Genomic DNA, 27,613 nt, shown 5'->3' with positions numbered 1-27,613 from the left:
TAGCAGAAAGTTGAATAACAGACTGATTAGCGGACTGCTAGATAACAGACAGCTGAATAACAGACTGATTAGCGGACTGCTAGATAACAGACAGCTGAATAACAGACAGTTGAATAACAGACTGATTAGCGGACTGCTAGATAACAGACAGCTGTTAGCGGACTGCTAGATAACAGACAGCTGATTAGCGGACTGCTAGATGACAGACAGCTGAATAACAGACAGCTGATTAGCGGACTGCTAGATAACAGAGAGCTGAATAACAGAATGATAAGCGGACTGCTAGATAACAGACAGCTGAATAACAGACAGCTGAATAACAGACACCTACGAGTACTGATGCTTTTCCTTTCTCCCTATATTTCTGCAATTAATTTTCTGATGCAGGATCCGTATTATACAGATGAAGAGAATGAAGTTTACCTGGGGAAGGAATAAAAGACAAGTTATATGAAATGATGCATTATTGTGTATAACATGTAAATGACTGGCTAGGTTTGTGTGTGTGTGTGTGTGTTTGACTCACCAGTATGGTCACTAATATTGGCCCTCTGATGATCCACCAGGGAGGGTCATTTATCATCTCCCAACACCTGGGGAGCACATTTAGAGGAGCACAGTCAGAGGAGCACATTTAGAGGAGCACAGTGAGAGGAGCACAATTAGAGCACAGAAAACGCAGGTAAACCACACGTGCACACACACACACACACACACACAGACACATACATACATACAAACCTAGCCAGTCATTTACATGTTATACACAATAATACATAATTTCATATAACTACTTTATTGGCCATATACCACACCCCCTTGTGCCATATTGTTTAAATAAACCATGGGTAGGTTTGATGCACATTTTTTCTAATTACAGTGGTAAGAACCTTATAAGACCTGGAAGCCACTGCAGGAGTTTGTGGAAAATGTCCAACACAGTAACATGGATTTACACTTATAGATTTCTTTATAGCATTACAATAATACGTACTGTACATTAACTGTTGAGGTGAATGTTAAACTGCAATGCAGAACACAGTAACCAACTACCCCATGCTTCATGTGCCCAGGAAATAGAAATAGGTAAATGCTGAAAGTTGGCCTCAGTTGCAGTGACCATATCATTCTATGGGAGTGTCCTAACTGAATAAAATATTACTCATATGTTGATTGAAGCTGATCTTAATTCTGTGATATGGTTAAAAATGTCCTGAGCCGGCCACTTCATATTACAGAAGAGAAATGAACCGCCCTTTAGGAGTTATTTCAGATACTTTTCTTGAAGTTGGGTTTTAGTGCTCTCTGAACAGGGGCAGGTACTCTGGTCAGTCTCATCACTGATGGCCAATTAGATAGGGATGTAGGGTCAGAGCATTGCTCATTACTGCTCCAGTGTAGCTGGGAGTCACTCAGCGGTCCCACAGCAATGTCAACACCTAATGATGGTTCCTTGGGTATAAAAGAACGTGGCGATATGCTGTTCTAGGACTAATCCATATAAGCTAAAGCCTAACACACCAAGGATTTCTCTCAACTTTCTTATTGACCAGTGTAAAAGTTGGACACAGTGTTCAAATCGAACATGATTAAGAACACAGCACAACAGGATATTCAGAACATGCGGCGATTAAGTTGGTGGTTGATTCTGAGACAAGACAGAACCAAACAAAGAGTGAACTTACCCAGGGTGTCCTAAATAAGCCTTTGTGATTACCCAAACTGTGATAAAAATGGTGGGTAACCCTGTGAAAATCATGAGAAATATTTTATTCATTAATTGAAATACAATTTTCAGACACAAACTATTCAATTTATCAGAAACATATTTGATTGCTAATGAAGAAATGTTTGGATTTGGTGTGATGAGTGATAGACTACATGTAGGGACAGAATACATAGAATATATGCAAAACGGACATACAATGACACACAGTGAATATACACAGTAGTAACAGGATACGAAGCGCACATATAAAATACAGACAGATTTACAGCTGACATACACCTTTACAGTACCAGTGTGATATATCTGCATGCAGGGAAAGTAGAATGCAGAATTGTGCAGCAGTTTAGTTGACAGTTTGTGAGTGGCCTGTTATACTGAGCATGGTCTTATCACTCCCTGTGGGCTCCAATGCTTGCCAGACCGAGAGGGGGCAGTGATAACAGTTCCTCCCTACTTGCCCTAAGGTCAAGTAGGCCCAGTGGGGGGGGGGGGGGGGGGGTTCTTTATGAGTCAAATCTGCATTGCTACTTGTTTAGTTCATTTAGCAGCGTGTTGTCCAGTTCAGCTAAAGGAGCCTTTTGGTTTGTAGTTTGTAACCTGTTTGACTCTTTCAGACAGAAAGACAGAGCAGTCATTCCTTTTCCAGCCTTATACTTGATGGCTGATCTAATTCCAGATTTTAGCACTTTATTGCTTAGAGGCTACAGTGGAATTGTTTATGGGTTCCTTATTGAGCTAGCAGTGGGATGAAAAGCAAAACAGCTTGACGGGAAGTGTTTTGGAGGTCGTATTCTTGACCCTCCCAAGCCCATGCAAAGTTGATGTTTTGAGGAAAGCGCAATCATTACAAATTGGACAAGACAGAATTGAGAATTACAGCCAAAAATCATTCGAGATTAGCAACACAGTTGAAGATAAAGGATTTTAGAGTGACTCCTACCCCAACCAATAAGAATGTACCACCAGAAATACTTCCTCTCAGAGAAGAAGGAGATAGCCAATAGGGCGTGGAGGTAGAGGCCCTCGACCAGTAGCCAGAAGTAACTGGCCATGCTGCCAAACTGGAAGAAAATGACCACGGCCTTACATCCCACCTACAGAGAACAACATTAACAATAGCAAAACATTACCAAGTTAGTAGGTCAGGACACAAAAGGGTGAACGGTTCATTATCTATAGAACTGACATGGAACTCACTCAGTTGATTAAAGTAATAAACCCAACAGCAGCCTAATTCTTATCTCTCATCCCTCTAACTGTTATTTTGACCAAATATCTTTTAGCATGGCTATTTTCAGAGGAGATCAGACTCATCAAAATACAAATGAGTGAAACAAAGATCCGAATTATACCGACCGTGTAAAACACAGCCTTCAGGGTCCCCAGAACCAGATTTGGGGAGCACCGGATAAGGCCGCTCACCACAAATGATCTGTAACAGGGTCCTCTTTAAACATCTCCCGTGAGAGACGGTACCTGTCCCAGCCATCTCTAAGGGTGGCCAGCTGTGTTTACTCCAGTTACAGTACAGTCGGCAGTATATCATGGAGCTGCTCTTCACAAAAGCAGACACTCTGTTAGACTGTCACCCAAGACACAGCCAACCCGGCCAGCCAGCTGTAGGTCATCTAACCATCTGTCACACTTGAAGCTTACAGAAAACCCACTTACGGCTAACTTAACAAACACAGTCTCTGTGTAGGTGTAACGTGTATCAGTTCTGAGTCACAAACCGCCCTCCAGCCCCTCCCACCAGACACACCCACACCGGCATTTTACCAGGTAAGTAAACCACAGAGTGTCAGAACCACAGAGTGTCTGGCTGCCCTTGTAAAAAGGGCTTTATTGATTGATTGAATTTAGATTTTTCACCTTGTCAGTTTGGGTATTATAAATCAGCGACATTTCATTTACTGGCCCAGCACTCAAGAGCGAGAGGCTACTCTGCCACACCAGAGTATGTGGTGACACACACCACAGCCCATGAAAATGCATCCGTTACCGTAACTCTAATATCAACAAGAGCTACAGTAGTACTGCACCCGGGAAAAGTATGGCACAACACAGTTCAAGTTTAACCAAAAGTGAACCTAAATGAGAGAGGGAGAAACCCATTTAATAGTCTCCTATTTCATCAGTAACTTCATGTTGCTGGTGTGTTGAATGAATAATCGTCTGTATGTTTGTCAATCATCATTACGCTACACTACAGCCCATCCAGATTAGCGTTTTCGAGTCACAGATTGCTACAAGGAACTGCACAAAGAACAGACAACTCAGAATCACAGAGAGATCATTTAAAACAAGAAAAAATTAACTAGGCAGGCCTAGTTTGACCGGGACACGAGTAGAGGTGACTGTGGTGAACATGGCAGGGGGTTTGAATAGAAGCTATTTATTGGCAAGTGTTGTTATAAGAAGTAGCCAATATTCTGTTTCTGTGCTAATCCGAAACCTGCTGTATGGAAAGTAATTTATATTAAATTAGAAACATCTTCCTGTAGTTGACTAGCTAATAGCTACACAGTACCTATAATGAAAACAATAACTGTCAACTAGTTATTTTAGATTTTCATGATTTGGTTTCAGGGAACGTTCACTTGTTCTGTTAAAAAATGTTGACAGAATGATGACAGAAAAGGAACAGAAACAAAAAGATTGTCTGTGTACAACTCTAAGAACATAGGTGGTGGAAAAATTATGTATAATATTTGTTTGTCAATCAACATATATTTTTGTTGTTAGTTGTTCGTGTAATATGTTTCATTGCTCTCACTCTCACCAGCTCTTCCTGAGTGAGAGAGCAGCGTTTCAGGACACACAGTCCAACACTTCAAGCGATTTATGATGTTAGACATGTCAGTAGCAGTTCGTCCATCGCAACATAAATATACACTGCACTTGGTCCGGTAAAAAGATAACCGCAATGGCATAGACTCGGCTGGCGGCGAACTCTCAGTGTGTGTAGAGGCTGCTGCTCTGACCACAAGGCATGCAGTAGCATGGAGTGGGTTAACATCCTAATTTTCTGTTTACAACTTGAAGAACTTCGGAGGCGGGAAAAATATCTATGCTACTTACGCGTTTGTCAATCAACATAACATATTTGTATTGTTCATTTATTGCGTAGTTAACTTATGTCTGTCAAACAGATAAGTTGGAAGATGTGTTTCAAGACACACAGTCCAACACTTCAAGCGGTTTATGTTAGACATGTTAGACATGCAGTTCGTCCACCGCAACATAAACATCAACTGTTTAACTTACTAAAACAGTTATACTTACTACATGTAGCTACTGAAGCTCGTACCCAATTAAGTTTTAGTTCATCCTCAACTTATGCTAATTTGTTTTATCCCTGGCTGGATTTGATATATGGTGTGGCAGACTGTGTCTCTAACCACTACGCTAGCACATCCCCCAGGTATGCTTCTGGGATGAAGTTAATCAGTGCACTGTAATTGGTCTCAAAGCCAGCCTTCCTCCTCTGTCATTCAGCCAAGCCGCATATACCACATCACTACTAACTCTGAGTGTTTAGCAAACAGAAACTCTCCCTAAGATCCTGTTGTATTCATTTATAGTGCTCTCCAACAAAAAATGCCACACCCTGTTTTCATTTGAAGAGTAAGCCCTTGACTCTGAGTAAACCCAGAGAAAGAGAGAGAGAGAGAGAGAGAAAGAGTGAGTGAGACAGAGACAAACAGACAGACAGAAAAACAAATAAAATAGTATGGTATTCTACATTTTTGGTTATTGGTATAACTACAGAATTACACTGGCTAGATTACATACTGCACTGTACATTTCCTATTCAATTGACCTACAGTCTCTAGATATACAGTATCTCACAAATGTGAGTACACCCCTCACATTTTTGCAAATATTTGATTATATCTTTTCACACTGAAGAAATGACACTTTGCTACAATGTAAAGTAGTGAGTGTACAGCTTGTATAACAGTGTAAATTTGCTGTCCCCTCAAAATAACACAACACACAGCCATTAATGACTACAACCCTAAGTGAAAACGTCCAAATTGGGTCCAAAGTGTCAATATGTTTGGTGGCCACCATTATTTTCCAGCACTGCCTTAACCCTCTTGGGCATGGAGTTCACCAGAGCTTCACAGGTTGCCACTGGAGTCCTCTTCCACTCCTCCATGAAGACATCACGGAGCTGGTGGATGTAAGAGACCTTGCGCTCCTCCACCTTCCATTTGAGGATGCCCCACAGATGCTCAATAGGGTTTGGGTCTGGAGACATGCTTGGCCAGTCCATCACCTTTAATCTCAGCTTCTTTAGCAAGGCAGTGGTCATCTTGCAGGGGTCGTTATCATGTTGGAATACTGCCCTGCGGCCCAGTCTCCGAAGGGAGGGGATCATGATCTGCTTCAGTATGTCACAGTACATGTTGGCATTCATGGTTCCTTTCAATGAACTGCAGCTCCCCAGTGCCTTCTGGGACGACAGCCATGCAGACCAATTTGATGCAGTGTTCGGCGTATGGTCTGAGCACTGACAGGCTGACCCCCCGCCCCTTCAATCTCTGCAGCAATGCAGGCAGCACTCATACGTCTATTTCCCATAGACAACCTCTGGATATGACGCCGAGCATGTGCACTCAACTTCTTTGGTCGACCATGGCGAGGCCTGTTCTGAGTGGAACCTGTCCTGTTAAACCGCTGTATGGTCTTGGCCACCATGCTGCAGCTCAGTTTCAGGGTCTTGGCAATCTTCTTATAGCCTAAGCCATCTTAATGTAGAGCAAAAATTATTTTCTTCAGATCCTCCGAGAGTTCTTTGCCATGAGGTGCCATGTAGAACTTCCAGTGACATGTATGAGTGAGTGTGAGAGCGATGACACCAAATTTAAGACACTTGCTCCCCATTCACACCTGAGACCTTGCAACAATAATGAGTCACATGACACCAGGGAGGGTCCCAATTTGAACATTTTCACTTAGGTGTGTACTCACTTTGGTTGCCAGTGGTTTAGACATTAATGGCTGTGTGACAGCAAATGTACACTGTTATACAAGCTGTACACTCACTACTTTACATTGTAGCAAAGTGTCATTTCTTCAGTGTTGTCACATGAAAAGATATAATCAAATATTTGCAAACATGTGAGGGGTGTACTCACTTTTGTGAGATACTGTAGGCCTTCATATGTACGTGCAATTTGGGAAATGGAGAAACTTTTCTAATAACATGTGACAATTGTCTTTTTTTAAATTAGATTTATTCAGCTAGGTTTAGCCTCATTGAGATTGAAAACCTATTTTCCAAGAGGGACCTAGTCAAAAATAATAGCACTCAGAAGAACAATCACTACATAAATAATTATGAATTTTGGTAATCTGTTTTCATTACAACCACTTGCAGCCTCGCAGTAATTAAAACATCCTCTGTTGTATGTGCGCGTCTCCATCATGAAACTTTCAGGGTATACAGCCCATTTTCGTATGGAGAGCCAAACAACTGAATATTAAATCAATAAATACACATACACTGCAAACATGAATAGGTTAGTTGCCTTCATATTTTTAAGTTCATAAAATGAAAATTCACTCTAGATTAACTTTACGTTAAAGTTATTTTACATTGTTTTGTAGCTATTACTCAAACCAATTAGGTCCAACATGTTTCAGATTTGATGTTTTTTGTTTTTAATGTATTGTGTAATATATTAAACCACACATCCAAATAAATTTCCTATTATACATTGCCCTTTCAACTGAACTCTAGAGTTATCACCCATCTCTATAACTGTTAAAAACAGAGATTTCAATGGCTGTTGAACTAATTACTTTTTTATACCTTATCCTGCATGTGAGTTGTTGGAGAAAAATCATAGATGTTAAACACATTACATAAATCCCATAATACCTTATTTAAGTATTGGTTCACATAGTACATCGGCCAGAAAAGGCATGGTTGCAAAATTGGTATAACTTTTCAGAAATTCCCTGGGAACTTCCAAAAGAATCACAGCATCTACTGAGGTTACTGGAAAACCTATGAACTTTACCAGAAAACCCTACCTGCAAGGCAATGAACTGCAAAGGAATGGGTAATTCCTGATGGAATCCCACTTTATCTTTGACAGCAGGATGGATTTTATTAATTGGAACAATCATTTCAGCAGTGGGTGCAAAAACATTAACTACATGATTGGAAAATATATGATGTTTGTGCAGGTAAGTTGAACTAATCAGTCAATTTGCAATCAAAAAAAGGATATCACAACAATTCCAAAATATCAAACTGCAGTAGATTTTGTTTGGAAAATGGAAGTAAAATCTCCCAGACCTAGATCAGGGCAGCAGTGAGCTATTGGACAGTCTGTGGCGCTACTTGGCGGCCACGATGCACTGATACATAACGTCCCAGAGGTTCTCAATTGGATTCAGGTCTGGGGAACGTAACGGCCAGTCAATGGAATCAATGCCTTCGTCATCCAGAAACTGCCTAGACATTCCCAGACCATCACTGACCCACCGCCAAACCGGTCATGCTGGATGATGTTGCAGGCAGCATAACGTTCACCACAGCATCTCCAGACTCTTTCATGTCTGTCACGTGTTCAGTGTGAACCTGCTCTCCTCTGTGAAGAGAAGGGGGCGCAAATGGCGGACCTGCCAATTCTGGTTCTCTGGCGAATGCCAATCGAGTTGCACGGTGCTGGACTGTGAGCACAGGTCCCCACAGATGACAATGGGCCCTCATGCCACCCTCATGGAGTCTGTTTCTGACAGTTTGGTCAGAACCATGCACACCAGTAGCCCGCTGGAGGTCATTTTGTAGGGCTCTGGTAGTGCTCCTTTTGTTCCTCCTCGCGCAAAGGAGCAGATACCAGTCCTGCTGCTGGGTTGATGCCCTTTTATGGCCCTGTCCAGCTCTCCTCGTGTAAAGGCCTGCCTCCTGGTATCTCCTCCATGCTCTTGAGACTGTACAGGGAGACACAGCAAACCTTTTTGCGAAGGTATGGATGTGCCATCCTGGATGAGCTGGACTGCCTGTGCAACCTGAAAGGGCTGCAGGTTCCGCCTCATGCTACCAGTAGTGACAAGGACACTAACAAAATTTGAAAAACTAAAACTAGAGAAGAATCCATCAGGAAGGATAAGAAGAGAGCAATTGTCTGTGACCGTCACATGCAAAAACCATTTCCTTTCTTGGGGGTTGTCTTGCTCTTGCCTCTCCAGTGAACCTGTTGTCACTTTCATTTGCACCAAAAAAGGTTACATTGACTCACAATCACTTATGCTTCCTAACTGGAAAGATTGCTATCCCTGAAGTTTAATTGACTTGGTGTTATACTGTGAGGATTACATGTTCCCTACATTTTTTTTTAGCAGTGTATGTATGAATAGGTCCTTCATAATTACAGCAAGTAATTTCAAAGTAGCTTATTTGTTAATCTTAAACAATGTCTTAATTAGCTATAGTTTTCTTATCATTTTCTTTTAGTTACTGATAACAGAACATGTTTTAGCTGTACTGCGTTCCCACACAATTCATCATACCAGGAATACATGTCTTGCTTTCAATCCTGAATATTATGTCAACAATCCTTCCTCCAAAGGACCATTGTATTGATTAAAGTGGGTGAAAATTCAACAAAGGTTTTGATCTGGGTTTAAGGAGGAATACACACCACACAGTGCAAACTAGTTCAACAATATCTTAACCTTTTGACCTTTCAAGTGTTTGTGTTATGCAGGTCAAGTACTTGAAGATATTTCTATGTACACCAAGGTATCCGCAATAGCAAGTAACATAACAAAGCAAAACTCACAGTTTCAGGTGTGCACTCTGACTCTTCAGCCTCATACAAAACCACATCCTTGATGAAAACTGCGATGCCTTTGAGTATAAAGGCAACAAAAAAATGTATGTGGATGTAGTTTCTGGTGCAGTGCAACTTCCTGTAGAAATAACATGACAAAGATATATATCAGTGTGTGTATGTGTGTGTTTTAAACTAACCACACACATACACACACACGGGGCTGGAACAAATGTGTCTCTTTGAGATTTATTTAATGCAATTATAGCATGTAATATACTCATAATGGGCCTACTATGTCAAATGAAGAATCACATTCACAGACAATGTAAAAACAAGATAAATAAAAAAAATATTAAATGACAACACTTACAGTACACAAAATTAAGTAGCCACAGTGCATGTAACTAGGCAGAATACACAGGTAAGCTATGCAACAATTTGCAAACATCATCTGCTCCAAATATTTTTTTACTGAAAACAACAGCGGAGGGCGGAAACAACAACTAACCCAAGGAAATCAAAATGCATTCAAACTGATTGAGATCCCACGCAGAATAATGAAGAACTGTAATTCACGCAGAAATTATGTTCATGTGAAATTCAAATGAAGGATCCTCCTGAAGTCTACGCAATTCCAAAACAAAGTACCTCAACACTGTTCTAGATTAAGAGATTATGATAATGTGAAATTCATCTGAAGGATCCTCCTGAAGTCTACGCTGTTCCAAAACGAAGTAACCCAACACTGTTCTAGATTAAGATGACAGCTGAGGTTCCAGCTTTGGCGTTTCCTCACCTGAAGGTGCAAAGTATGAAGATCGCAATGGTGAGGGAGAAGATAGAGATGCTGTGTCCTATGGTGTAGCCTGCTTTCACCGCCCTGAAGAAATTGTCCTGAGAGATACATATATGTGAACAAATTAAACACCTTACACTTAACACAGCAAAACAGTTGAATAACTGTTTTCCTTGTTTGTGTAATTCCAATTTCTGGATATTGGTTAAAACACAGGATACAATCTTGTAAAATAGCAGCCTATCCTCTATAGTAGAGAGATGTTGTGCCATTTGAGAAGCACCCATAGCAGCCTATCCTCTATAGTAGGCAGATGTTGAGCCATTTGAGAAGCGCCCATAGCAGCCTATCCTCTATAGTAGGGAGATGTTGTGCCATTTGAGAAGCACTCATAGCAGCCTATCCTCTATAGTAGGGAGATGTTGTGCCATTTGAGAAGCACTCATAGCAGCCTATCCTCTATAGTAGGGAGATGTTGTGCCATTTGAGAAGCACTCATAGCAGCCTATCCTCTACAGTAGGGAGATGTTGTGCAATTTGAGAAGCGCCCATAGCAGCCTATCCTCTACAGTAGGGAGATGTTGTGCCATTTGAAAAGCACCCATATCAGCCTATCGTCTACCTACCGTGCTTTCACCTTCTGTGTCATTTGTGTTGTATGCACAATTCACTGCATAGTAGTCTGAGCTCATCTCTGACCAGCCATCAGTGGTGCAGGTCTTTGATAAGTTGCCTAGAAGACATAGATGACAGATGTAACAGGTTACCTAGAAGACAGAGAGGACAGGGGTAACAGGTTACCTAGAAGACAGAGAGGACAGGGGTAACAGGTTACCTAGACGACAGAGAGGACAGGTGTAACAGGTTACCTAAATGACAGAGAGGAGAGGTGTAACAGATTACCAAGATGACAGAGATGACAGGTGTAACAGGTTACCTAAATGACAGAGAGGAGAGGTGTAACAGATTACCAAGATTACAGAGATGACAGGTGTAACAGGTTACCTAAATGACAGAGAGGAGAGGTGTAGGATGCAGTTGTCCTAATCATTTGTGTAATCGGGCCATGTGTTTTCTTGGAATAGCACCTTCTTCCCTATAGGCCTCTGCAAATACTTTAGCCAGCTCCTCTTTATTACAGAACGAAAATAACCAGAAACAAAAAAGTTAGCATTCCCCAATGTAAAGGCCAACTGCGTCATGGATTTGTTTGTTCTTTAAAATTGCAATGTAAAAAAACGATGATGTACGAACCAACTTCAAACAACTAACATCAAATGAAGCAAATAAAAACAATGAGTAAAAGCAAACAGAAAAAAAAACTCAAAGCTCTGTGCACTCCTTCCAGAAGTATAATAGAAGAGGGTGTGCCTTGCCTCACATATGCTAGCAATCAAGATACAACTAGCAAGTTAGCTAAAACTCTTTTGTTGTCCGTGACAAGTTCAACGTTGTCACAAGCACAGCTTTTTTTTACGTTCCTCTTCTGTTTTCCTCCCTTCCCCACATTGTGGTCCCAACCCTCTACCCATAGTGATAATGAGTCTATGTACACCACCACATGGAGCACCTATGCACACGTCAGCCAGCGGTGCAATCCAAGCTTAAACCTAGACTGTGGTGGACAGCTTGGCACTACAAATGAACCGCCACAACTGCCCCACCAGGGAGCCCAAAGGCACAGAACCTTGAATTTAACTTCAGTGTTGTTTCTGTAGGTTTTCAGATGCTGACTCTGAAGGCCTATCAATTTGTTTTACATTGTATGGAACAAAAGATATGGTACTAGCCTAACTCTTATAAATCAGTCTAACCTCGCTGAGCTGTAAACTACGATCATCCTAAAATTAAAGAACCCTTAAAGTTCTCTATTCTCAACACAGGTCCATGCTTAAAATGCACAATATGTAAGTACAAAATAAGAAAGGATTACTAAAAAACAAGAACAATGTCATGTTACAGTACATCAGATCAATAATTATTTTATCACCAGATTCAGTGTTGACCTCATCACTGCATTATTGTGCAATAAAAATGTGTTGTTTTTGGAATTAGATAGCAAACATGCATGCAACATAACTTATCTCAAACAAGAAAGAGAGAGGTTCCCCTGTCCCCAGTGACCTGGAAACCAATCAGGAAGTTGAGAGGCCAGTTCATTTGTAGGGTGGTAGAAGAGTGTATTCTAGGGTAGTTGTGTGTCCTTCTGGTTTACAAACGAACATTCAACCTACATTTGTCTTGTGGAGCAGGCAGAACAAGGATAGGGGGATTACATAAAAGTGCATTTTCATGGACCTTCACTCTTCTTGCCACCGCTTTTTGATTATGGTTTGAACTTTTTTATAAGGACGTGAACGGAGAGAGGGGGAGATAAAGAGAGGAGAGCAGAAAGAGCGAGAGAGAAAGAAAGCAAGGAGAGCAGAAAGAGAGAGAGAGAGAGAGAGAGCAATAAGCTGGTGGTGTTTTAGCCCATGCGACTTCTGAATCCTCTCTGACTGAGGGATTGCCAGAAGAATGCTTTCATCAGGCCCCCAGACAAGAGAGTGGGGATTTTGGATGTCATCCATAACGACGGGAGGGGCTCAAACAAGTTAATCATCCCTGCATACGTGTTGTCTCTGGGGCCTGCTTTTAGATCAGGACAGCTCGCTCAACACAACACCCGGCTGCATAATAGTAGTGTGTGTGCATGTGTGTGTGGTTAGTGTTCAGGTCTTCTTATGAAGGTTTGCATTTGGCAGTGGCACACCGTGACTATTGGAGTTACAGTGGGGAGAACAAGTATTTGATACACTGCCGATTTTGCAGGTTTTCTCACATACAAAACATGTAGAGGTCTGTAATTTTTAGCAGAGGTACACTTCAACTGTGAGAGATGGAATCTAACAAAAATCCAGAAAATCTCATTGTATGATTTTTAAATAATTAATTTGCATTTTATTGCATGACATAAGTATTTGATCACCTACCAACCAGTAAGAATTCCAGCTCTCACAGACCTGTTAGTTTTTCTTTAAGAAGCCCTCCTGTTCTCCATTCATTACCTGTATTAACTGCATCTGTTTGAACTCGTTACCTGTATAAAAGACACCTGTCCACACACTCAATCAAACAGACTCCAACCTCTCCACAATGGCCAAAACCAGAGAGCTGTGTAAGAACACCAGGGATAAAATTGTAGACCTGCACAAGGCTGGGATGGGCTACAGGACAATAGAAGGCAACAACTGTTGGCACAATTATTAGAAAATGGAAGAAGCTCAAGATGACGTCAATCTCCCTCGGTCTGGGGCTCCATGCAAGATCTCAACTCGTGGGGCATCAAAGATAATGAGGAAGGTGAGGGATCAGCCCAGAACTACACGGCAGGTGTTATGGAAATTTTGAACTAAGGTACATTTGAGAAATGTCTGTCTTTCTATTGGCTGGTATGTAAATCTTTACTTTGATTGTGACACACATGTCTGTATAATATCAGAGGATTATTAGGTATTTGGGCCATGTCCTCCTGCCTAGACAAAGAAGGGTGTCAGTCCTTTCTGTTCTTTAGGAACGTAGGAGAGAGGGATCTGGTATATGTCTTAGGGGTCATTCTTGATTGGTCACAATGGGTTGTGGGGTTAATCATCTGCCGACCTGGAGGTTGTCTAGATGCTTTAAGTTTCCCTTAAGGGTTGAGAAAGTTAACCACATGAGGGAAGACACCATGTCCCTTGTGTCAAGCCCAGGACATGTGATAGAACAAAGGGCATGTGTTTGATTGACTTGAGACCGATAGGCAACAACTTACCACACCCCTTTTTCTATGTAATAAATATGGATTGTTCATGTATGGAGTTAGAGACACCTCAGACGATTATGTGTGTGTAAGCGGTTGACGTGTCTCTCATAATAGTCTCTGTGCATAATAGTTAATAAAACGGTTATAATGTACAAAGATAATTTTGTCTCTGTGTCCCTTACTCCGAGTGTCGATACATTGGAATTTCCATCACACACGACCTGGTCAATGACCTAAAGAGAGCTGGGACCACAGTCTCAAAGAAAACCATTAGTAACACACTACGCCGTCCCCCTGCCCAAGCCAGCACATGTCCAGGCCCGTCTGAAGTTCGCCAATTATCATCTGGATGATCCAGAGGAGGAATGGGACAAGGTCATGTGGTCTGATGAGACATAAATAGAGCTTTTTGGTCTAAACTCCACTTGCCGTGTTTGGAGGAAGAAGAAGGATGAGTTCAACCCCAAGAACACCATCCCAACCGTGAAGCATGGAGGTGGAAACATCATTCTTTGGGGATGCTTTTCTGCAAAGGGGACAGGACAACTGCACCGTATTGAGGGGAGGATGGATGGGGCCATGTATCGCGAGATCTCGGCCAACAACTTCCTTCCCTCAGTAAGAGCATTGAAGATGGATTGTGGCTGGGTCTTCCAGCATGACAACAATCCGAAACACACAGCCAGGGCAACTAAGGAGTGGCTCTGTAAGAAGCATCTCAAGGTCCAGGAGTGGCCTAGCCAGTCTCCAGACCTGAACCCAATAGAAAATCTTTGGAGGGATTGCCCAGCGACAGCCCCGAAACCTGAAGGATCTGGAGAAGGTCTGTATGGAGGAGTGGGCCAAAATCCCTTCTGCAGTGTGTGCAAACCTGGTCAAGAACTCCAGGAAACGTATGATCTTTGTAATTGCAAACAAAGGTTTCTGTACCAAATATTAAGTTCTTCTTTTCTGATGTATCAAATATTTATGTCATGCAATAAAATGCAAATTAATTACTTAAAAATCATACAATGTGATTTTCTGGATTTTTGTTTAAGATTCCGTCACTCACAGTTGAAGTGTACCTATGATAAAAATTACAGACTTCTACATGCTTTGTAAGTGGAAAAACCTGCAAAATCGGCAGTGTATCAAATACTTGTTCTCCCCACTGTTGGCCGTCATTTGAGGAAATCTGACATCATACATATAGGTAGAGAACTCTGATGCCTTTGTTGTGTATACAGAGCATGACCTGAGACCTTTCCTTTGCAGACCTGGGTAGGAGAAGCAATTCTTTGATGACATAGTCAAATGTTCCCAAACCACCTTTCGGCTGTGGCTCACAGAAGCAGCAACCGTAAACAACGGTTGCAAATATCGATAGCAGGAACCAGGTTAGAAGAAAACACAGTTGCGTTGTTTCAAAGAAACATTTGCCAAAACAAACAATCACACTCAAATTGTGTCCGAATAAATTCAACCACACAACTACTCACATTGTTGTTTCAAGACCACGGACAGTATATGCTGTCAGAGAGAAAAACAGTTGCACTGAATTCAATGTTATGTCTCCAGCATGCAAAAATAAAACAATGCACAACAACACGAAATGTCATGTACCCAGTACTTCCAATTGTAACATCTTTACCTTTGTTTTTAACACACAACCAGTAATCTAAAGTTTAAATTTAGAGGGCCTTGAGGTATCATACTATTACAAGACAATAGGCTTTTCACACTGCATTGTTCTAAGCCCTGGGCTATCTTAGCCCCAGGTTAAGACTGGCCCTGGGTTAGCATAGCCTATGTTCACACAAGAGTTTGTTAACCATGGGCTAAGGTTTAACCCTAGGCCAATGATTCACACTTGTATTCCTAAGCCCTGGGCTAACAGGCGAATACAACACAATACCATTTTACATTCTATGATAAGCTACAAATGTTACGTTCCCACCGGCATGCGAATAATGTTAATGTACATCACTGACACATGATCAGTGTTACGCTACCATGATTTAATTAACGAGTTGACATCAGTTGATCAAGACGCCCGCCCTGTCTGTATTTGCTTGGACAACTTTGTTAAAACTACGAAAGAGAAAAACGTTAGTCAACCTTCGACATATTTTCTAGATTAACGTCCAAAGCAAGCTGCAATAACTACTTTGCTAAGATTTAGCAGGAAAGTTTCCAGAGTGAAAGGCCAAAACAGAAACACATTGTAGCTGTTGGTAACGGTGCACGTCAAGAGCATATATAAATTAAGTGAAACGGCAGGTTTTGTGATTGGACAATAAACGTTCTATGGTTTTGTTCTTGACCCCCTTTTCACACTGGTTATTTTGTCACCATGTTTCTAGGGCTAGCCCTGAAAGGTCGGTGCTAACCCAGCTCCAGAGCGGGGCCAACAAGCTAAAGGTGGTGCTAACCCAGCTCCAGAGCGGGGCCAACAAGCTAAAGGTGGTGCTAACCCAGCTCCAGAGCGGGGCCAACAAGCTAAAGGTGGTGCTAACCCAGCTCCAGAGCGGGGCCAACAAGCTAAAGGTGGTGCTAGCCCAGCTCCAGAGCGGGGCCAACAAGCTAAAGGTGGTGCTAGCCCACTTAAAAATATGCAAGTGTGAAGATTTTTTGCTCTTGGACATTAACCCTTCTTTTCCCAACACCAACTGAAGAAATTGAATAGGAAGATCATTACAATTAAAGCAAAAAAATACTAAATCAATGAAAAGAAAATAATTCATTATAATGTAAACTATATACAGATTTGTATACATCCTTAGGCCCTCTCTGAGGGCGTAGAGGGCCCTGTCGGTTCCCCCCGGCATTTGGACAACCTAAGGAGAAATCACAGGGACGACTACGTGACCCTTAGTATGAAGTCTCTTTTTATGGAAGTTTTAATAGAGCTTTAGAAGAACAAAAAGAGAGCCAGATTGACAGTCATGGAGAGGGATGTCACAGTGCGGGGTCACCAGACTGACAGACTCAGAGAGGGATGCCATAGTGCGGGGTCATCACAGCACTTGAACATCACTACCTACTCTCCAGGAATGATTTGGACTTGCATGTCAGTGTCAAAGTCAACACAGTGAAAGCTTTCCTCCTGGTCAGGTAGCTTAAGACAGGCGGAAATCAGAATTCAGGCAGGCAGGTAACGTTTAGGGAGATGGATGGGTGTGTGTGTCTGAGTCTGCCATAAACCGAGGTAAAACGTTGATGTGTTTGATGTGTTTCTGTAAAGAGTGGGCCGGGTCTGAGCTCCACCCTTCCAATCCAACAAACAAAATTTATGACTTTGTCCCTGAATCCCTCTGGCGCCGGGTTTCGTAATGCTTGTTTTGCTCTCCGTGGGCTTACAGCCTGAATGACTTCTGTCACTGAAGACGTCATCAGGAGCTAGGCGGTTCTGTTGCAAGGGTAATTCATGTAGTAAAGTGAGATGGATTTGGGTGGAAAGAAGAAGGGGTTTTTCAAACTAGTGACAATCTATTCCGAGTGCTTTGCTAAAAGCATCAAAGGATTCACAGTAGATAGGTAGTCTAACTGAGCTTAGTCTGAAACCTTTCAACAGATGTAAACTCAAGTAGTAAAAACATGATACTCTTTTCGCCAGCATCAAAACCAATCCTGAAATCAGCCCACACTTTACATTACATAGCTAATTTGCTGATATGCCATAGGGTTTTGGTTACATCAAGATCAGTATCGTCCGCGCAATTCAAATACAATATCTCTCTCCTTCGCGCGGTCTTCTCCTTCTTCCCTGGCTACGGCATCCACCACAGCATGCTGGGGAGCAGGGTCCTCACCAAAACATTCAATTATGTTGCTCAATAGACTCGACTCTGGATAGGGCTTGTAACACGTGTCCACTAAAATAAAGTGGTTTCGTAACCCATATGAGGCTATCATTTCGTGGGCGTGATTGAGTAACGTCATTATGGGTCTCCCTGTTGTGTTTGTGCTGGACGCACCATTTTTCTTTTACCGTGCTCAGCAGAGTCTTGCGACCCTGACGATATAAGCCGATACGGTAAATGCATTACCAAAATGCGTCATTTATGTGCTTTTTGCAGAAATGGCTAGAGCCCTAGGGTGACAGACGCTGCTAAGATGTCCGATAATATCAAACTGAGATGGAAATGCATGACATAAATCAATTGAAAGGGGAAAGCCAGGGGAATGCACTGGTTAACAGCTCAGACAAGCCTTAGATATAAACAAATCCATCCAGAAACATCAGTGGCGGTTGTAGTTGCAGCTACATAAGTAACTCCTGATTTGAGTGCTACATAAGTAACACTCAAATCAGGAGAGTCCCTGGCAGTGTGTTTAGTTTCGCCCACAAGCCATGTTATCAAGCACAGGGTAAGATAAGGAGTCAGTGGAAAATCACCCAGGTGCACTTGCAAATAAATTCCTTAAAAATGACCAGTTATACACTCACCTAAAGGATTATTAGGAACATCATACTGATACTGTGTTTGACCCCCTTTCGCCTTCAGAACTGCCTTAATTCTACGTGGCATTGATTCAACAAGGTGCTGAAAGCATTCTTTAGAAATGTTGGCCCATATTGATAGGATAGCATCTTGCAGTTGATGGATTTTTTTGGGATGCACATCCAGGGCACGAAGCTCCCGTTCCACCACATCCCAAAGATGCTCTATTGGGTTGAGATCTGGTGACTGTGGGGGCCATTTCAGTACAGTGAACTCATTATCATGTTCAAGAAACCAATTTGAAATGATTCGAGCTTTGTGACATGGTGCATTATCCTGCTGGAAGTAGCCATCAGAGGATGGGTACATGGTGGTCATAAAGGGATGGACATGGTCAGAAACAATGCTCAGGTAGGCTGTGGCATTTAAACGATGCCCAATTGGCACTAAGGGGCCTAAAGTGTGCCAAGAAAACATCCCCCACACCATTACACCACCACCAGCAGCCTGCACAGTGGTAACAAGGCATGATGGATCCATGTTCTCATTCTGTTTACGCCAAATTCTGACTCTACCATCTGAATGTCTCAACAGAAATCGAGACTCATCAGACCAGGCAACATTCTTCCGGTCTTCAACTGTCCAATTTTGGTGAGCTTGTGCAAATTGTAGCCTCTTTTTCCTATTTGTAGTGGAAATGAGTGGTACCCGGTGGGGTCTTCTGCTGTTGTAGCCCATCCGCCTCAAGGTTGTGTGTGTTGTGGCTTCACAAATGCTTTGCTGCATACCTCGGTTGTAACAAGTGGTTATTTCAGTCAAAGTTGCTCTTCAATCAGCTTGAATCAGTCAGCCCATTCGCCTCTGACCTCTAGCATCAACAAGGCATTTTCGCCCACAGGACTGCCGCATACTGGATGTTTTTCCCTTTTCACACCATTCTTTGTAAACCCTAGAAATGGTTGCGCGTGAAAATCCCAGTAACTGAGCAGATTGTGAAATACTCCGACCGGCCCGTCTGGCACCAACAACCATGCCACGCTCAAAAATGCTTAAATCACCTTTCTTTCCCATTGTGACATTCAGTTTGGAGTTCAGGAGATTGTTTTGACCAGGACCACACCCCTAAATGCATGTGATTGGTTGATTAGATAATTGCATTAATGAGAAATTGAACAGGTGTTCCTAATAATCCTTTAGGTGAGTGTATATTCAGTAGTTTTGGTTTTGTTCTAGGACATGCAGAGGTTGATCTACAATGGTAAGGGTCGACACAGTACGCTGTGGGAAATTGGAAATAAATAAACAATCAAATTAAAAACAAATGAATAATTTCCCCCCATCTTTTGGATACAAAATAGGTAAAGCAGTAAATATTTAAACAACAGAACTTTTACAGAGACATTGTACATTTTGTAGAATCTGCCTTTATATACAACAACACTGAAGTCACTTTCATTGCCATTCCAAATAATGTTCCATTATTTTTCAGGAAAGCTACATAGGTTAACTTTGCACTCACATAATGTACTGCCTTGGACATGTATTTATTAAAGGGCATAGGGCCAGAATTGTTTCAATGCGCTTTGGCATAGCTTCCACAGATGACGCAGCCAAATTTAGACTGGTTTATGATAGGTGTCAAGTTGTGTTGAGGTTGGGAGCCAGTTTTTTAAGAGGTTATTTAATTGGAATTCCCCAACTGGATATGATACATTTTTTATTTATTTATTTTTTTTCTGATCCAGATAGTGGAAAATTTCTCCCATCCTTTTCAATTGTATCTATGACCCTGACTCATCTCAGAAACTTCCAGATTTGGAAAAGCTTCATCACAGTGAAATTTCCTCATACACACCCGCACGAAGCAATTCTGCTTTTTCACTCACTTTTTACTAGGAAGACACAAAGTGTAAGAGGTGATGCTCATTCATCTGATCACCTTTCCAAGCACCCAAGCTGCCTAAGTGCAACGCGAGAACATGATGACACCAGGAAATCCCTCCTGATGATGCCTCCCCATTCCTTGGGAGACGCCAGGCAGATTTCTTCCAGTACATACAGTGGATATAAAAAGTCTACACACCCCTGTTAAAATGCCAGGTTCTTGTGATGTAAAAGAATGAGACATAGTTAAATCATGTCAGAACCTTTTCCACTTTTAATGTGACCTATAACGTGAACAGTTCAATTGAAAAACAAACTGAAATCTTTGAGGGGGAATAATTAAAAAAATGTAACTCACAATAACCTGGTTGCATAAGTGTGCACACCCTTAAACTAATACTTTATTGAAGCACCTTTTGATTTTATTACAGCACTCAGTCATTTTGGGTAGGAGTCTATTAGCATGGCACATCTTGACGTGGCAATATTTGTCCACTCTTCTTTGCAAAAGCACGCCAAATCTGTCAGATTGCGAGGACATCTCCTGTGCACAACCCTCTTCAGATCACCCCACAGATGTTCAATTGGATTCAGGTCTGGGCTCTGGCTGGGCCATTCCAAAACGTTAATCTTCTTCTGGTGAAGCCATGCTTTTGTGGATTTGGATGTGTGCTTTGGGTCGTGGTCGTGCTGAAAGGTAAACTTCCTCTTCATCTTCAGCTTTCTAACGGACGCCTGAAGGTTTTGTGCCAAAATTGCCTGGTATTTGGAACTGTTCATAATTCCTTCTGACTAAGGCTCCAGTTCCAGCTGAAGAAAAACAGCCCCCAAGCATGATGCTACCACCACCATGCTTCACTGTGGGTATGGTGTTCTTTGGGTGATGTGCAGTGTTGTTTTTGCGCCAAACATACCTTTTGGAATTATGGCCAAAAAGTTCAACCTTGGTTTCATCAGACCACAACACATTTTCCCTAGTGCTTTTGGGGGACTTGATGTTTGTTTTTGCAAACTTCAGCCGGGCTTGGATGTTTTACTTTGTAAGAAAAGGCTTCCGTCTTGCCACCCTACCCCATAGCTCATTCATATGAAGAATACAGGAGATTGTTGTCACATGTAGCACACAGCCAGTACTTGCCAGAAATTCCTGCAGTTCCTTTAATGTTGCTGTAAGCCTCTTGGAAGCCTCCCTGACCAATTTTCTTCTCATCTTTTCATCCATTTTTGAGGGACGTGCAGTTCTTGGTAATGTCTCTGTTGTTCCATATTTTCTCCACTTGATGATGACTGTCTTCACTGTGTTCCATGGTATATATAATCCTTCAGAAATTCTTTTGTACCCTTCTCCTGACTGATATCTTTCAACAAAGAGATCCCTCTGATGCTTTGGAAGCTCTCTGTGGACCATGGCTTTTGCTCTGAGATGCAACTAAGAAAATGTCAGGAAAATCCTACTAGAACAGCTGAACTTTATTTGTGATTAATCAGAGTCACTTTAAATGATGGCAGGGGTGTAATTACTTATATTTAACATAAGTTTGAATGTGATTGGTTAATTCTGAACACAGCCACATCCCCAGTTATAAGAGGGTGTGCACACTTATGCAAACAGGTTATTGTAAGGTTTTTATTTTTCATGTTCCCCCCTCAAAGATTTCAGTTTGTTTTTCAATTTAATTGTTCACATTATAGGTCACATTAAAAGTGGAAAAAGTTCTGACATGATTTATCTTTGTCTCATTCTTTTACATCACAAGAACCTGGCATTTTAACATGGGTGTGTAGACTTTTTATATCCACTGTAGAAATACAGTCGAGTGATATAAAAATGTGTGTTCTATGATCTTGATTTTGTGGAATATGGATTAAACAATCCTATCAAGATTAAAAAAGACATTCCCTGATGACTGAGACAGCTATGATATATCGTAAAACTTTGGCAAGCAGCCATCAAAACTGAAGCTCCTGCCAACCATGCCCAATAAAATAGGCAACTGGGACAGCAAATGTATGTATGACCTTAACCATAATGATAATTCCAAGCTTCTGAGGAAGCAACTGATTTGCATATACTTTGATAGCAGATAGCCTGGTGGTCATGAGTGTACTGAACATTATTCTTTAGTTTGACCTATCCTGTATGTATATTGACCTGCTAGACTGTTGACCCTACTGGTCTGACAGGTGAGTGAAATACAGTCCATGTAATTCCCTCGGTCCCCTACAACATCTCTCTGAGTATGCAGTGCAGGATGAGTGGGGGCTGTGCTAGACAGACAATTAGCCTGTTGACTCTGTGCTGGGCTGTCAGGTCTCCTCCTCTGACTCCTCTGTCTCCTCTGAATCCCACATTCCTCATAATCCTCCTCTGTTTCTCCTCTCTAGGCCCTCTGGGGCCTCTCAACTTCTCAGCTCAGCCCTCTGTCCTTCCATTTATCTCTCCATCTAAATATCACTCAATCCATCCATGTTTTTCCTCTGGGGTCCATCTCTTTTTCATGTTATTGATTAACTGTCCACAATGACTCAGGAAATTGTTTATAAGATTAAAAAAACATATTTTAAGTACATTTTAATCATCTTTAAAAATATGTCTTTAAATACAATGTAACATGTAACCTGAAAGCCTTCAAACAATAAAAGTTAGTGGTAACACTATTTTGAGAGTCTTAAAAGTGTTTCTGTAGATATTCTAGTCTACATACAAGATAATATCTTCAACTCCCTACTAACCCTTGACCCTTAACTGGACTTTATCCTAACATTAACCCCTTACCTCTAAACCAGTTAGTTTGTTGAAAATGTGTTGATAATATTACCATCTATAGAAAATGAAATGTAACTAAGATTGTTAATTGCTAAAGCCATTAAATTTGCCTTTGAGAACTGAGCATTCACATTCTCAAGTCCCAGTTGAAACACAAAGTTTTCTGGCAGCAGCAGATGGCCTAGGCAGTTAGAACAACTGTTCAGTAACCAAAAGGTTGCTCAAATCCCCAAGCTAGCAAGGTGAAAAATCTGTGGTTCTGCCCTTGAACAAGATACTCAATTGTATTTGCGTCCAATTTGGTGAGGTTTTGTTAAAAGCGGTAGTAATATATTGGAGTGGACTTGTAATCATTTGCCAAGACTAACATCTGCATATGATGGGTAAAGGTGGAAGAAAATATCACCTCTCAATCTCTCTTTATCACCAATCATAAGCAATTTGAATGGCTAGCTTTAATTTGAATTTTTAGGCCTTAAGCAACTGAAATGTAAACATTTTAAGTGTATATCGTCCATCCGCTGCTAAGAGATTTTAACATGATAGTAAAGGTTTTGTGTTGAGTTAAATCTTACACTGTGAATCACTAAGCCAACACTGCCTAATCTAAAGGAGCCAGCAAAGTATACATTGATTGATTATATATTGACAAATGTACCCAATAAATATGTGGCTAGTAGTGTATTTCCAGTAGATTAGTGTCCACTGCCCTATTGCATCTATCAGAGATGTCAGAATCCCTAAAATAAATGTAAAACAACCACACAATTTTATTAAAGGACTTAACTGTTAAAGAGACATGTCCCAGCTCCCTGTATAAATAAAGGTCAAATAAAAACAAGAACAATGAAAGAGATAAATCTATAGTGTGAAGCTGTGCTCCCTACAGACTGTTAGACAGCTTACCCAGCCTGGGGTACAACCCCAAACATACTGACTACATTACAAACTGAAACCAAACATTCTGACTACATTACAAACTGAAACCAAACACTGATCAAAATCTTGTTGATACTAAAGACTGTTTAGAGCAAAGTTCTAAGGATCATAGACAGGATCTGTGGTTTATGGTTTGTATGGATTAGTTGGAATGCAGTTACAGGCTGACTTATTCTGAAACAACCATTCCAGGTCAGATCAGAGCTATGCCAAAGAGGACACAAGACACAGATCAAATCTATATAGATTTTGCAGGCATTACTGTTAATTAATAAAGTGACCAAACAGGACACAATATACAAATTAATGTCACCCTCTGTAATGGTGTAATTAATTCCAAATTTGGATCTGAACATGTCTGATGATAGACAAGAAACTCCAGGCCTGGAAGCCAATAGCCTCCAGGAATAAACAAGTGAGCTGAAGGAGGAGAACCAGACAGTGGGAGGAGTACCCACAGGGAAACAGCTGCCACAGAATTAATGAAAAGTTTAGAGATAAGACCATCCAGCCAAGGGGAAGGAGAGTATCAGCACAACAAAGTGTGTGTGAGTCTGTGTGTGTGTGTGTTGATGGGCGGGTTTCAGGAATTCAAACAAGATTTTGTAAGCCAACAATCTCTTTTTTTTATATATAACTAATAATCACAACTTCCAAATGATCTCTTTGTACATAAAGGTTTTCCGGAAAGTGAGACCTGCCTCGCGATGCTCTGTCGTCTCTGGGGAACACATTTGTTTGGTCCTGGTGTTGTGCAAATGGTGACGTGTACTTGATGCTAACCCCCAGAATATGAATTCACTGATCCATGGGTGGCATACACATTATTGAATTGTGGAAGGTGAATAACCTGGTATGTTATCCTGGCTGGTCTTCCCATATCTAAACAGGCACTAGCACTAGGCACTGGAATCTTTGAGACAATCGAGTGTTGCAGTTAAAGTGATTTCATCCCTCTATGTAACGCATGCAGTCGCACATTCACTTTGTACCAAAATATACAACATGCATACATTTACTGTTATACTGCACGCACACACACACACACATTTATGTACTGCACATTTATGCACACAGATATACCTATGTTGTTGTTGTTGTTTACTTCGGAGAAGTAGTCGGGGCAGGGTATTGTCACCACCTGTCCTATCCTGGCACTGGGCCAGCAGACCACTTTGTCCCACATGCCAGTGCAGCCTGCAGGAGGTTACAGTGAGAGAGCGAAAGAGTGTTTAGGGTCAAGTCAAGGCACGTTAAGACACATATACCAGATACCGAACTCAGGAGAGCCGCTTGTGTTCATAAACAACCTGTTGAAAACCCAGAATGATTGATGAACACAAGCTCTTACTATGCAACAAAGAGTATACCAGTGATTAATGATTAATGTTCTCTCGTACTAAAAATAGGTCATCCAGTGTTATATAATTTCATATGATAGGGGGTAATTGGCCCCATGTCTTAGCACAAAAGTCATAACCCACTCAATAACCCATTAGGTCCAGGCCCCTCCTTCATAAAACATGTCCATAGCTTGTTGCTATCTCACTTTCTTCTGACTGATTTCTTAATAATGACCAAGGGCTTTATTCAGTGTATACAACAGCAGCATTGCAGATTTCACAATACAAAATGTAACTGTCATTTCCGATTGAGCCAACATGCTCGTGAACTCAAAGGCTGTCTCAGCTGGTGTGGGAAAATTTTCTATACATTTAGATCCTGCTGTGAATCTGATTTAATACAATACAGCCTGATCAAAAGAGGGATAATATCCCCTATCACCATTCCTTTCACCTCTAAACAGTCAATTTACAATTTTGCAATTCAAGTTGGGCCTTGCCATAATTACCCTATGAAATATTCAGTATCATTTACAGAAAGTGTAAATTGAAAAACTGTCTAAATTTAAATAATTGCTCATAGGACTCTATACTCAGGGTGAGGCTTAGTGCATTACTAGCATTTGGGACAGTTTTTTTCCACCATGTGGCCTGGCTTCATATTAAAAAAAAAATAGCTACGCTTGACATTTGAAATGAATTAAGTATTAAGTCCCCCGCAAGAATAACATTACTAAATTCCCTCACAAACCAACATACTGCATCACCTTCCAGGACACGTTACCCCTCTAGAGTATGAATCTGGTAAGAATATTAAAAGTAATGATTTCTAAATGAAAATGGTGTTGTGATACATTGTCCGAGTGCAAAAGTTGATTAGAATTAGCAGTAATTAGGTCTCAGTGTCGGTAGCCTAGTCCTCAAATCGGTCGTGTGTTGTTCCACATTCTTTGCATGTTCTTCAGATGAAATGTTCCCACATTTACAAAGACTGTCAACTGTGCAGACGTATGCTCAGTGGGAAAATGTCAAGCATGCTATAACGCCAGGTGAAATTAAATGATCCCTTTAGCCTATAAATCAGAACATATTCACATGTTTAAACTGCACTTTATCCCAATAACATGATCAGTATCCAACATCCACAAGGGGTGTAATTAAAAACAGTGCATAGTAATATCTCTGCAGACAAATTTCAAAGCTATTCAGGGCACCCGAGAAGACAAAGAACACTTGAGGCACACAGCATTTGGTCTAAATCGTCTAACTAAAGGCTTAAATACGTTGAAGGCAAGCCCCACTACATCAGTGTATTGGATAAACCACTCTGGTTGTACCACTTGGAATGGGTGACATGGTTAAATCTCTTATGCTCTAAATATTGTGTGAAGCACTTACAGAGGACTAAGGACGTTTACAGAGGAACATCCCAAAATGTCAGTTTCCTGTACTGCGTAATGTGTTATATGTGCAGTGCGGACTGCAGGAAGTGTAGCTGCTACATGAGAACAGCTAATAGGGATTTTGATAAACAAAACACACAAGCCGAATCACAGAACTTACCAGATGTCATGTTTTCTGCTTGGGACATGCACGACTCTTTCTGTTTCTCTATTGTCACCATGATGTCACATATCTGCATGGACACCATCTGTAAAACAACAATACGTCATACTTCAAAATTCGTGCAACCCCTTTTTGGCGGCCACCCCACCTCGTGGGCAAAATGTTGAACACCGCCCCTGACCCCAAGGATAATTGGCCTTACAGTGTCCAGATTGACTTACAGTTGGTGCAGACACTTTAAAACAGCTTAGGTTGAACAACCACACAAATCAGTGTTAGTAAGTACATCCTACTCAATGAAGTAGTAACCAGAGAATTCTGAGTTCCTACAGCCACTAAAGAGCCCCAGATCTGAATGTATATGTGTGAGAACAGTAGACTAAACAAGGCAACATTTCGTTTAGAGCAGGGGTGCCAAACCATTCCACAGAGAGTCTGTGGGTTTTTGGTTTTTCCTATAAATTGGTTCCCAGTTCACACCTAAACAGCCAGGTGAGGGTGGAAACTAACCAATTAGTAACCTAATTAGTCAATCAAGTACAAGGGGAGAGCGAAAACCTGCAGACACTCGGCCCTCCG

The 27,613-nt window shown here is 41.3% G+C and overlaps 1 protein-coding gene across 2 annotated transcripts in view; it reads right to left on the bottom strand.

The window, feature by feature from the left end:
• Positions 1 to 27,613, bottom strand: part of vipr1a (vasoactive intestinal peptide receptor 1a) — a 37,732-nt gene that overhangs the window by 4,943 nt on the left and 5,176 nt on the right. For both annotated transcript variants that reach the window (XM_010891906.3, XM_010891915.3), the window contains exons 2-10: positions 27,032 to 27,119; positions 25,209 to 25,322; positions 10,951 to 11,057; positions 10,325 to 10,422; positions 9,535 to 9,664; positions 2,670 to 2,823; positions 1,686 to 1,746; positions 527 to 593; positions 332 to 423 (exon numbers count right to left, since the gene is read on the bottom strand). In XM_010891906.3, coding sequence (XP_010890208.1) covers positions 332 to 423; positions 527 to 593; positions 1,686 to 1,746; positions 2,670 to 2,823; positions 9,535 to 9,664; positions 10,325 to 10,422; positions 10,951 to 11,057; positions 25,209 to 25,322; positions 27,032 to 27,119 — 911 coding nt within the window. The remainder of the gene's footprint in view (positions 1 to 331; positions 424 to 526; positions 594 to 1,685; positions 1,747 to 2,669; positions 2,824 to 9,534; positions 9,665 to 10,324; positions 10,423 to 10,950; positions 11,058 to 25,208; positions 25,323 to 27,031; positions 27,120 to 27,613) is intronic.

The sequence above is a fragment of the Esox lucius genome, chromosome 3, assembly GCF_011004845.1.
Source record: "Esox lucius isolate fEsoLuc1 chromosome 3, fEsoLuc1.pri, whole genome shotgun sequence".
Lineage (NCBI taxonomy): Eukaryota > Metazoa > Chordata > Actinopteri > Esociformes > Esocidae > Esox > Esox lucius.
This window is presented reverse-complemented; position numbering and strand designations above follow the sequence as displayed.